The following is a 12,925-nucleotide window of genomic DNA, read 5'->3' on the forward strand; positions in this document are numbered from 1 at the left end:
ACATGTGTAGATCTGAATTTAGAGTATAGAAATTTTGTATGAATTTTATTGTGAATATTATGCTGAAAATTGTTATTATTATGAAATAGATTGAATACCCCCCTCCCCATCTCCCCCCCCTTATATAGAACATGGTTGCAAATTTTGAATAAGGTCTGTTTGAAAGTGTGACTGATGATGCATGAAAGTGATCATTGAGAAACATAAAGGCCACACAGGACCAAGAATATTCTATTCTTTGAGGTCCTTCTTTTTCTTTTTCTTTTTCTTTTTCATCTTTGACAGCTCATTCACTTTACACTATTAAAAATCGCACAATTGAGAAATAACAAATCTGGGCCCAGTTTCATCAAACGTGTTATAAATATCAACAAATGATAAATTTCTATGACATATTCGCTCTCAGCCAATCAGATACTACAATTTCAGTAGCTTATAACAGTTATTGTAACTTGTTATTGATAACAAGTTTTATGAAACAGGGCCTAGGTGTTTCACACTAATCTGTGATGGTGTGATGTCCTTAATAATAAGGTGTGGACAGACAAGGTGTTGAGATTGACCCCCTTTTTATCCCTTTGAATCCTTTCATTTTCACCCAATATAATCCCCTTCTTTCCATGCTAACTCAGATGCATCGTAGACTACAGGCGGTAAGTATTCATCATGCATGTGCATGAAATTCAGCGGATCTTCACAAATGTATACCAGGGGGTGTTTCACAAAGATCCTAAATCGAGCTTAACTCTAAGTAGGACTTAAATATTATGGAGAGCCATTTGTAGCCTTAAAATAAAATATATTCAAATAAAAAATTGAAGTATTTTAGACTTTTCATAAATTACACATCAAGAACAAGAAACCTCCTTGATAATAGAAAATATGAATGATTTGAATTAACATTTTAAAATAACTTTTACAAAATATTTTTGAAGATGCTAACCGCTTCCCATAATTTTTAAGTCCAACTTAGAGATAAGTTCAACTTAGGATCTTTGTGAAACACCCCCATGTACTCTCCATTTAACAGAGATGACATTATGACCCTAATTAAATATTATATCAATCATTTTATTAAAAAACTATTAAAGATGGATAATTAGTGTATTACTCTTTAGTAATTAATGTATACATGACATCCTAACTAATTGATTAATGATAACATTTGAGATTATAATGATAAAGATAATACTCAGATACTATGACTTCCTAATAATAATCTGTTTTTTCATATAATATAACATATAACTGGGCATAGCACCCCTATATACTTTAATACAGAGAACATGAGATATTATTACCCTTGCTGAAGTTACATTCTAAGGAGTAAAATTTCTGATTTGCACCTAGATTGACAGAGACAACTTCTGATAAAACGCAATGTTGATGGCCAGTCATTGGGTAGATTTGAACCCTTGATCTCTCAATGAATAGTCAAGTGAATGAACCAATATGCCATGGTACTCCTGTCATATCACGATAGCCCTCTGAATGTAATTCATTACTCTAGCTGTTTCATTTACGAGATACAACTTTTCTTGTTTTGGGAAATTATTCTCAAAGCGGTAACTTAAAATTAATTGCAATATCAAATCAAATCATATTAACTTTTCCAAAATGGGTAACATAAACCAAGAATTAAAAGACACATGTTATCATTTGAAAACACAGGAATAGATGGGAGAGTATATTATTTGGAAATGGAAGTAACAGAATAATATTGAAACATATAACAAACAACATTCAGAGCCTATACTCAGACACTAATGTTACACACATGTATATGCTGTTTAGTATTTGTTTTTTGTTCTGCATGAAGCCTTTGAATGTCCACACCCATTCTCCGTTCCAAAGTCTTGTAACACTACTGTGCTTGTCTATTGATACTTTCATATTTCCTGTTCAGCAAGAAGTACATGAATAAATACCAGCTTGAGACCTATTTCCTTTAATAGTCAATCAATCGCTTGATATGTTATGTATTCATTATGGTTCTGCTTACATTTATATGTTTGTGTGAACTTTGCATAAATCGTCGCTGTTTTCACGAAGTGACGGTAGTGAAAAAAAATTGCATTCACTTTGCGTTACGATTTTCCTCACTACCGTCACCTCGTGAAAACAAGGACGATTTAATGTAGTTCTTACCAATGAATCAAATCAGTTTGCACCCCTCAAAAAGATGTAACACATGCATTGTATATTTTACAACTTTATGAATGCCATGAGCATGATTTGATGCCAGACTACACTATACACCTCAGTGAATAATGCCAAAAGATATAGTTCATATAAGTGTATTCACATTTTTGTTATTCCTTTTTCTCTGTCTTCATAATATTGAATTTTCATAATGAAAATCATCTTCATAGTATTATTTATGAGACGGTTACCCCTGGTCAGTGAATGACTCAATCCACTGTGTATTCGCTTTATTAATCAATGATAGTGATTAATCAATCAGCAATACGGATACTTAGACTAATTAGATAAATCAACAGTACAATCACCATCTATGAAGTATGAGCGACAGTCGATGTAAGGTCAAATATGAAATAAATTTGCTGTATCTTCACATCACGGTCTTCTGAAAATTTACTTTTTGAGTCATACCGTGGGCTGACAACCTGAAGGATATGTAAAAGAAAAATATATGACTTAAAGCCCCACTGGTTCTTCTAGCAGTCGATACTGGTAAAAATGTCAATATAAAGAGAGGAAATTATGAATGACATTAGCATTCACCATTCATTTCCACAATTTTGAAAGAACAGATTTTGAAATAGTAATTCTACATGTTTCATACAGAAAGAGAAGGCACCTAGATTATTTTTCTTTTGATGCATAATACCCAACTTGGACATTCATTTCAGCCTCTCAACAATGATATTTATCTGCTAATGGTTGGAGATTAGGAAGCAGACCTGGAATAGCCTCTGACTATAATTTCAAGACCATGTGAAATTGTTTTGTTTAGGAAAGATTACAGCCCTTTCCACGGAGAAGGAAGAGTAGAAATCAACCCTTTACCCACTTTGATCTACTGAGGGAACAGTGGACTGCCAACGTTAACTGTTGTCAAACATACAGTTTTACATGGAATATAATACTCCTTGATACTTGATACAACTAGGCAGTCTATAAGGGTTCCAATCTACAGCTAGTACAGAGTTGAATATGTATTATGATAATCAGGGATACCCATTCTCAGATAAAAGCCAGAATTTGGGTCTTTGTAAGTGTTTTCCTACCATTTTCTTGACTTTTCTAGCATGCAAAATATCTTATTGCATATGATTTTCAGGCCCTCTCTTAATTTCTGTCTGGAACCCTTGGATAACGGTTGTCTCTATACTTTGTTATATCCTGTCCCCCCTTTGTGCAGCTGAAGGATGAGAAGGAGTCCACCCATGCTCAGGAGATCCAGGAGCTGCAGGGATCCGTGTCTGCGATGAAGGATGAGGTCCGCAAGTCGCATGCAGAGGTCGACAGGCTCCTGGAGATCATGAAGGAGATGGAAGGAGAGAAGAACGACAAGGAGAAGAGGATTAAAGATCTGGAGAGGTATAAAATAGAAGGGGTTATTTAGTGTGATAAGACATGTAGCATTAGCAAGGGTTAGATACATTTATACATTAGTCAGGAAGCAAGAAACTAAGCCATTTTGTAGTTTTATTTCTCGCATGTGTAGGTAAAGTTTGTTGGACCAAGCTCAAAATCTGCCATAATGTCTGTGTCTCCATTAGTATTTAAATGGGTAACAGGTTACACATCCACCATAATAGATGATAATCCAACAATTTTGGAGGCTTTATTTCATTAAAAAATTTGGGGTTCAGGCTTTGGTTGAGGTAGGGTCGTGTGGTATTGTTGCATAACTAGGCTCTCATGGAATAGTTAAGATGAGGGTTATATGTAGTGTGGGGTCTGGGGTTAAAGGTATAGACCAGTTTTGGAAACTCTTATTACCATGTGAAAGAATATGTTATGACTAATACGTGGTGATACAAATTTTGCCGGGAAACCGCCTACTTATTGATATATTTGGTAAATTATCTATCCGGCCTGGATAGATATCGCGTAGTCCCATATACATCTTTCTGTGTACAGTGCTTGTAACTTTACCAAGACTGGGCCAAATTTCTTATCATTTTGATGATTCCAGAACCTTGCAGTACACACCAATACTTATATGCTAGATGATCAATCTTTTCTGATCGATTCTAGAACGTTTCCTTCGCAATGCAATTGCATGACCAGAACTGGTCTATACCTTTAAAGTTAAGGCACTGTCTGGGAAGTATGTACAGGTATATACAAGCTGGCTATATGATCGCACATGCTGTTGTGCTTTATATGATCATCAGTTATTTCTTTGTTCTGTATTTAACAAAAAGACGAGAATGAGAGTGAGATCACTTAGATCTGGAGAAGGAAATTGGGCACGGTCATTTTTGCATTCAAAGTCCACTGTTGACTATGAGCATGTTTACATAGATTAAATTAAATCAATACCAATATCACTCAGTTTATAACAATACATGGATAAGTCATTAAGCAACAAGGAAATATGATTTTTAGATACTATGAGATTAGAGAAGAAAGGAAATGTGAAAGGAAGTGGATTTGAAGGCCATAGATGTGTTAGAGTACAATATCGAAGTAGATATTGTTACATTGATATATCAATATTGAATCAATAGAGAATTATGCATGTGATTAAAGTACATGTAGACATACTGAGAGATAAGGAGAGAGCAGTTATACAAGACCAGCTAGCTTCTGCGACATTTGCTTCACAGTAATTTCCTACACTAACTGAATTCCTACCTTCAACCCTGGATCCAACACTATACCTACAACCCTTACCGTAACCCTTAACCTAACCTTAAACCCAATTTGCAACCCTAACCCTTTACGTTCAACAAAAATCCAGAGCACTTGTTGCTGGAATAATTTTTGGACCAAAGAGGGAGTATGATAGAGCAATATTTGAGATGCCAAACTAATAATGTGATATGCACATGATATGAAACTTGGCAGAGAGCATAAAGAAAGGAATGCATGAAAGCAGTAACTTCAATCATCTTTAGTCATCGCACTGGAGTCGCTTGATGTTAGTGTATGCAAAATTGGTCTGTGAATGGTTTCAGGCTTGCTGCAGGCCAGATGAAAACCAGCTGTAGGCCAGCAATTTGCTTGGTGTAAGCGCATTTAAGTGGATTTAGGCCAACTTTTCCAGTGGAATTTACGTGATTAAGTCAATTTCATGGTTGTGAATATCTGATATGAAAAGACAATGAAGAAAAACAGACTTGTATCCTACTGCATCTTTTGATAGTTAAAGAATTGTTTTTGTTTGTTATTACAAAAAAATACTAATTCTATAAACAAAAGGAGAACTGCAGGTCTAGCAAATTGAAATGAAATAGTGAAACAATTTGTGTTTGGCTTGAAAGGAAATTAATACAAACAGTGAAAATAAATGCCTGATTTCTTTAACGAGTATCAATGTCTGACTTCAGTCCACCTTTTTTTGCTATTTAGTAACAGTCGAGAGAAATCTCAACTGGCTCCACCTTGTCGGCCTAAATTCAGCCCTAAAAAGCCGACCATTATGAAACATTGGTCTTAGCTTTTCGGGAGTAGCTTCCATATATACCAGAGGCTTAGGCCTATACCTATCACAATGGAAAAAAGTTGGTACTAGTTTAAAAATAAAGAGAAAATGATTCACATGTACAATGGAAAACTCTTGTTCCTGCAGGGCTTTAACAGACTTGAAAATATGTAATTGTATTGAGATTGAAAGCTATTGTTGGTCATTATGCTAGGGTTGGTGAATAATATCACTTCTTTGATATAACAATCATTGACATTACAATTGAATCAAAAGCAAACTGCCAGTGATGTGAATTGATTTATATGATAAGTCTGATTTAAATCACTGATGTAGTGTTTTAAATGAGAAAAAGTAAAACAATTGCCAATCCTGGATTATGCCAAATGTTAGCATTGCATTGGAAATGCTTACTTGTATTGTTCGAAACTGTTAATGATTATGTAATAACTTGTAAAAGCTAACTTTAAACACAACCGTTGCTTCTGAAGCTTCTTTATTCCTAAACAAGTTGCAGCTAATAACCTAAATGCCTTTTGCTTCCTGCTAACCTTTAACCTCCAGCATAATGAGAAAACATTGCCCAGGGTGAGTGACCTATATATGTCATGACCTTAGATGACCTTTGACCTCATTGTGCATGAAGTAATCTTGTCATTGCCCGATCTTCCTGTCATGTATTTATATGCATGTTGTAGATATTATGCATCTGTGCATAAGTTTCTTGTCCTTTTCAACATGTCTTTTTTTAAAGTAATAAATTCATAAGTGAATTCTTAATTGATAATGTAGTGAATATGTTTGATAACAATTATAATTATCTTCAACAATTTTGATTTCTATTTCAATGTTTGAGTTTTCACAAGAGCTTGCACACTGCCTGAATTTTGTCAATTTTTTCTGTTTTAATTGGCAGAATTACACAAATCCCTTACTGGTTTTAATTATTTCTAACCTACCAATTCCATTATCATTTCAATTTTTAACTTCTTTCTAAATATTAACTACGTTTATACCCTAAATTGCTACCAATGTTTACTTTTTGTCCCAGTGCATCATTCTAGTTGTCATCTATATTGTTATTACAAAAAAAAAGAGTTAACAAATTATTACGATACTGGCCAATGTTGATTTGTACCCCACCTGTTTTAGTTCTATACACCTTGCACTATTGTCACTTTATTTGGCATGTGTGATGTTATGATCTTATATCTATGCATGGTACAATTTGACAAATATATTTTTCCAAGTTAATTCCAGACTAAAAAAATTGCCTGATAGTCGAAATGACACTCAATGTGATGAGTGATAATGTTTCTGTGTTGTGAGTGTGCTACGTTATTTTACATACAGATGTTATTTTTTATTTGTTTCAATTTTTGTGCCATAAAATAGTCCTGAAAAGAATTATATTGAAGGGTTTATGTATGATAGTTAAATACCTTTCAGCTTGCTAGTTATACCATTCAGATTGATTGGTATTTTGTTATGTTAAATGTTCATCTTTATAATAACATACAAACAATCAACATGTAAAAATAGACCATTGTTTATATCCAAGTGAGGCATTAATCAACATCTAACCATAAACATTTTGATGAAAGAGATAATATTTGTTGATAGTTTTTCATAAAATATACCACACATCATGTTACATTCTGAAAGACTCAGCTGAAGATTCCACTGAAGAAAGAAGAGGGAAGGAAGCATAAGATTGTCCAAAATTAGAGGCTGCTTTTAATTATGTTTTCAATTCTTGAACAAGTAGATTGATGTTGCAAGGCCATGTACTAATGTTGAGTTAATGATGTTTTGAAGACAATGAATGCATCTGATTAATTTACTTCTTTTTATTCATGATGTACATGCAGTGGCAGCTGAGTGCAGAGGGCATGTGCCCTCCCCCCCCCCCCCCACAGAAAAAATGAAAAAAATGAAAAAAATCTTGTGATTGGTAAAAAAAAAAAGATGGGGAGGTCGGGGGGAAAAAATGAAAAGAAAACATGATGACCCCACTCCTTCACCACCCTCCTAATTAATGACCTTGTTAATTTGCATTTCATTCACCGAGTAAGAGCAGTGCCCCCTCTATGTTTGGCCCCTTGCTATGCCACCAGATATAGGCATGCAGTTGGTTTATCAGCCACTAGCTCTTGCAAGTTGCAACGGATGACCCATGTTGATGTCAGTTTGTAACCTCTGCATGATGAATGTGAAAGGACTAACCTAACCAGTAATACATGATAAGGTTCCATCTTGCATCATTCTGTATGAAGCTGCTTGAGCAGTGTTTCCAATCTTGTGATATCTTGGATAACATCTTGGATTATGTTTTGTCATGACAGCCAATTGAAGGATGCGAACAAGAAGCTGGTAGCTGTCAAGCGAGACCAGCAGACTCAGAAGCGTAAGAATGCTCAACTCCTGGAGGATTCTAGGAGAAGAGAGGGAGAGCTCTCCTCAGATACACACCAGCTACAGGTAAACAAGAAGCTCACATTATGCAATGCTGTCCTGCGTGAATATATATACTGTAAAGCTTTGGCGAGCATGAAACGCCTGTGATTTTTGCGAGTAGTGCATAGTCACAAAATTATAAAATTTATTACAACACTGAAATTCTTATATTCACGATAGTATTTTTGCTGTGGGAATGCCCGTTTTGAACTACTTGCAAAAGTTTCTGGTCTAAAGATTTCTGGTATTTGCATGAAAGCCATAGAATTGGGTTTTTTCCAGCATGACTATAAATATGCTTATACATACAGTTTTGGGAAAAGAATGAAAAGGGGAAATATCCAAGAAAGGCAAGAATACCAGTTTGGCAGATTTTTAATTTATAGTTTTCATACATGTAGATATATGAAATAAGAAATTATTCAAATTCTCATCAAATTTTCAATGTCAATATTATTGAAATATGCCGACCTATACATTGCGGTGTATGGTTGATTTCCCATCACAGCTTTTATTCATGAGCTTGATTTCAACCTTTGACCTTTACAGGATATGGTGAAGGAGAAAGAAGATCGTGTAGAGGAGTTGGCTGAGGCTCTTAAGGAAAGTGTGACGATAACGGCAGACAGAGAAATGTTGATTGCACAACAGACCGAAGCCGTCTCCAAGCTGAAAAAACAGGTCTGTATGTCCATGCATCTTGAAAAACATCATGATTCATGAAAGATAATGTCATTGGTGTATTGAGATTCTCCTATTATTTGTTATTTGCATATTTTATTTTTTTTTCCGAAACTGAATCTGGTATTCTAAATTCTTATAAATGTTGTCAATATTTTGAGATCCCTTACTGGAAATTGAATGTCAGTACCCATTGGTCTTGCAAACTGAACAATATGAACTTATTTTACTTATTTGAGGCAGTATGAACTTGTTTGTTTTTCTCTGGGACTGATTGACCAGAGCTCTCTACTTATACATTATTTTCTCTGAATTGGACAATATCTGTCGAAATGCCAAAATAGCGAAATCACTATACTCTGGTTGTAATATTAAACTTGACTTAAGTTCCATCAGAGTTTTAGCAGTGTGTTTGAAAGTACAGAGTCCAATTTCTATGTAGTCATTAATGATTACTATTTTTTTTCTTATTCTTAGTTAGATATTCTAGATTCCATGATATGAAAGGAATTGCATGTATGAACCTTCAAAGAATTTGGAATTAAAGCTCAAAGAAGTGAATTCCAAATTTTGAAGGGCGCCATCTCTGTCCTGTTTATGTCCAATGGAAGTGTTGAAATGTATAGTGTCACAATGGGAATGGGATCTTGTCCTTCAAACATTCTTCAGAAAATAAATGTTTTATATGCAGCTTCGAATTCCATTTCATCTACAGTTGAAGAATTGTGTCATATAAAGGTGCTGTAATAAAGCTTTGTGATGTCTCATTAGAAAGTGTGATTTTCCCCCAGAATTTGTTTGTTCACATGTTTTCAACAATAAAACCTGCTATCACTAGATTTAAGATCAAGCTATAAAAGTGGAAATTAAGCAAATTAATTTGTGTATATGGTGGAAAGGAGAGACAATTTAACATTTGCAAAAGAGGTACATATACATGTTTAAATCAGCCATTTGAATACAAGAATTGAATCATTATGCTCAAAGCCTACTTACAGTGTGCTCGTTTACAGCTCTTATCCAAGAACACCATGATTGAAAATATTCTATCTGGTCACCATGTATCTTATGAATCATATATGTAACATCTCCTGACTGATCTGTCTTTTGATTCTGATCTTCCACACATAGCTTGAAGATGTAAGGAGAGAACTGGATGAAGTAAGGAAACAACTGTCTATGGCCAGCAACAAGATTGCTACAACTCAAGTCCTTCTCAAAGAGAAAGAAATCAAGCTAAGAGCTGTACAGGCTGAGGGAAGGAAACATCTAGAAGAGACCCTTTGCATGAAGTAAGTTCATAATGCTTTAATAATCAAACAGTATCTGATAAAAGGATCCTAGGCCTTACATTTTCATTTCTCGTCCAACCCCATGTTGACTGTTACATAGGAAACGATCTCCCACTTTGATGTTACATGAGTGATTATTGCGAGTCCAACCGACCCCCATGTAGGCTGATTACTAGAAAACAATCTTTGATATCACTTTGTTACATTGTTGGCTCGGTTGGTAAAGCGTCTGTCTGTCGAACCAAAGATCCCGGGTTCGACTCCCACCCAGGCGGATGACTGAAGCGTGCGTTGTGTGTTAACGTGCCTCTTCCCTTGTTCATAGATGCAGGTTATGTCAAGTGGAAAACACTCCGTCCCTCGGATAGGACATTAAATGGAGGTCCCGTGTTCAGGAGAGTAACAACCCTTGCACGTTAAGAACCCATTGCACTATTCGTATAAGATTAGGGGGAAACCCCGGTGTAATGGTCCACCTGCACACCCCAATCAGGCCGAGTATACGGCATCTCCAAGAATCTTCAGTATTGAAGGAGGCAGATTATCTTGAAGAAGAAGAAGAAGAAGAATGATTAGTGTGGATTATGGGCCAATGGCACTTAATTAACCTGTTGCCTACTGGAACCTTGTGACTCCTGTATTAAAGGTAAAGACCAGTTTTGGAAACGCCCCTCTCTCAAAAAATGAAATGGAAGCTCTTATTACCAATCGTGTGAAAGAATATGTTTTGACTAATACGTTATGATACAAATTTTGCCGGGAAACCGCCTACTAATTGATATATTTGCTAAATTATTATATCTATTTGGACCAGATAAATATCGCGCACATGTCGTGTGGTCCCATATACATCTTTCTGTGTACGGTGCTTGTAACTTTACCAAGACTGGGCCAAATTTTATGTCATTTTGATGATTCCAGAACCTTGTAGTACACACCAATACCAGATGATCAACCTTTTCTGATCGATTCCACAACGTTTCTTTCACAATGCAGAACCAGAACTGGTCTTTAACTTTAAGCCTATGGGAATGTGAGAATCCAGTTGTCACCGGGTAAAGTGGAGATATTCCTCTGCTTTTAGGGGAGAATTCTAATGTAAGAAAAAGGATCTTTACCAATCAGATCTATGTTTTTGTCCTTTGTACAAAAAAATCAATTACCTTACAATAATTTTTTTTAATTATGTGAGAACAAAGGCTGGGAGTGAAATTCTGACCACATGATCCCATAGACCACTTGTGGCTTAATATTATCTTGTGCTATCATATGAATTCTTCTAAATTTACTCCATACCATTCATGCGAACTCCTCCCTTTCTTGTCTTTCTCATTTGCCGAGCTATTATCAGCACGTTCTTGTCTGTAACATCTGTGAAAGAGGGGAAGATGACAGATTATAGACAGATTGTAGACAAAGACATAAGAAAAAGGTGTTATCAAGGTGTGATGCTATGCAGTTTAAACACACCTTGTCAGCATACCTGAGGTGATAAAATATTGGTATGTCACTTCGGCACACCTGGTTCTTTTTTCACCTGTTACATGACATATGCAGCACAATATTCCCATGATATGCATGTATGAAAGCTTGGAAGCATATCTTTTGGACTACGACATTCCTCAGGCATTGGCAATATCACAATTTATACATCATACCGATGTCAGAATTCTTTTAAATTCCTGATGTACCTTAAATTGTGTTATCATAAACATCATGTATGAGGTCTGATTTTATCAAGGAGTGGAAAGTAATCAAATCAAAAGATTGTAAGGGCACAGTGTCACTTTGAAGACTTTTGATTCAAGCAATGTTCAAAGATGTCTTTGATCTGGTTCTATATCCATGCCAAGATGTAGGTGGAGTATGATTCTAAAGATATATTTCCAACATTTATCATACATGACTTCGTACATTAACTTGTAATACAATATTTCAAGTTTTGACCACTAAACAAGGGGAGAGGAGTAAAATTCATCTCCAGTTTTGAAGATCTTTGTGTTCAGATTTGAAATGCATTTTCAACATATTTTATGAGAATAACACAATTAGGGACAGAAAATTAATGGACGGTGAAAAGGGCAAGTGGTTTGTAGTGTATAATGAGAAGAGAATGAAGATATTCATGATTGAGGAAGTAATTTAGTAACATGCTCAACATTACAGAGGATGCAGTCACTTGGAGTATTGCCTATTTGCTATTATAATGAACAGAACAAAACAAATGATAGCTTGACTGTCTCAGCGTATTACTTTCTTGTGATTAATGTACATGGAGTTAGCTGCCCGGCTTTTATTAGTGATTGATCAAGGTCATTCGACATTCTACATTAACCTGATATCAAGTGTGTAAGAAAGTCGATGGGATGAGAATAGTGAAGATGAGAGGAAAGGGGTTGGGTTGGGTTGGCAAAGATCACATACGATGGGGTGATTGAGTGATTTTATTTCATCAGCGATATCGACTAAATCTTATGTGGGTATCCAAGGCACTATAATACAGCTAAAGTCCCATTCCATTCACTAAGCACTAGGGAATCAATGTCTTCCCTTAGGAACACTGAATCTCTGGTTGCATTGTGACAAACGAGGATGACTGACTGTCAGGCAATTACTCTGAATTTTCAGCTACAATCTCATTCACTTTTAATGAATTTCATAACTTTTTTTCTTCTTCATTCAATGCAAAGTTTTGATTAATTTTTTGCCTCCAGGTTAATGAGTTGAGGATTATAGTTCCCTCCAACAAAATTTTAATCCCTTTCTACTAGGATCCCGCCCCCCACTCCGGGGTCGGAATGACCGCATGCGTGTTACCAAAATGTCCGGTAAATGGGTACTTTTCACGCCCCAAAGTCCGGCTCGTACATACACA

General features: G+C 35.6%; 1 protein-coding gene across 5 annotated transcripts in view; it reads left to right on the forward strand.

The window, feature by feature from the left end:
- The window catches only part of LOC579460 (ELKS/Rab6-interacting/CAST family member 1), a 78,243-nt gene that overhangs the window by 36,919 nt on the left and 28,399 nt on the right, over window positions 1-12,925 (forward strand). For 3 of the 5 annotated variants that reach the window (XR_004061710.1, XM_030972000.1, XM_030972003.1), the window contains 6 exons: window positions 633-653; window positions 3,386-3,564; window positions 6,185-6,208; window positions 7,966-8,101; window positions 8,627-8,758; window positions 9,890-10,050. Coding sequence is in view for 4 of the 5 variants with exons in the window: in XM_030972000.1 (XP_030827860.1) it covers window positions 633-653; window positions 3,386-3,564; window positions 6,185-6,208; window positions 7,966-8,101; window positions 8,627-8,758; window positions 9,890-10,050 (653 nt within the window). In the remaining variant the exon portion in view is untranslated. The remainder of the gene's footprint in view (window positions 1-632; window positions 654-3,385; window positions 3,565-6,184; window positions 6,209-7,965; window positions 8,102-8,626; window positions 8,759-9,889; window positions 10,051-12,925) is intronic. The other 2 variants (XM_030972002.1, XM_030972001.1) reach the window with 2 other exon arrangements.

Source organism: Strongylocentrotus purpuratus, unplaced genomic scaffold (assembly GCF_000002235.5).
Source record: "Strongylocentrotus purpuratus isolate Spur 01 unplaced genomic scaffold, Spur_5.0 spur5_scaffold_6, whole genome shotgun sequence".
Classification (NCBI taxonomy): domain Eukaryota; kingdom Metazoa; phylum Echinodermata; class Echinoidea; order Camarodonta; family Strongylocentrotidae; genus Strongylocentrotus; species Strongylocentrotus purpuratus.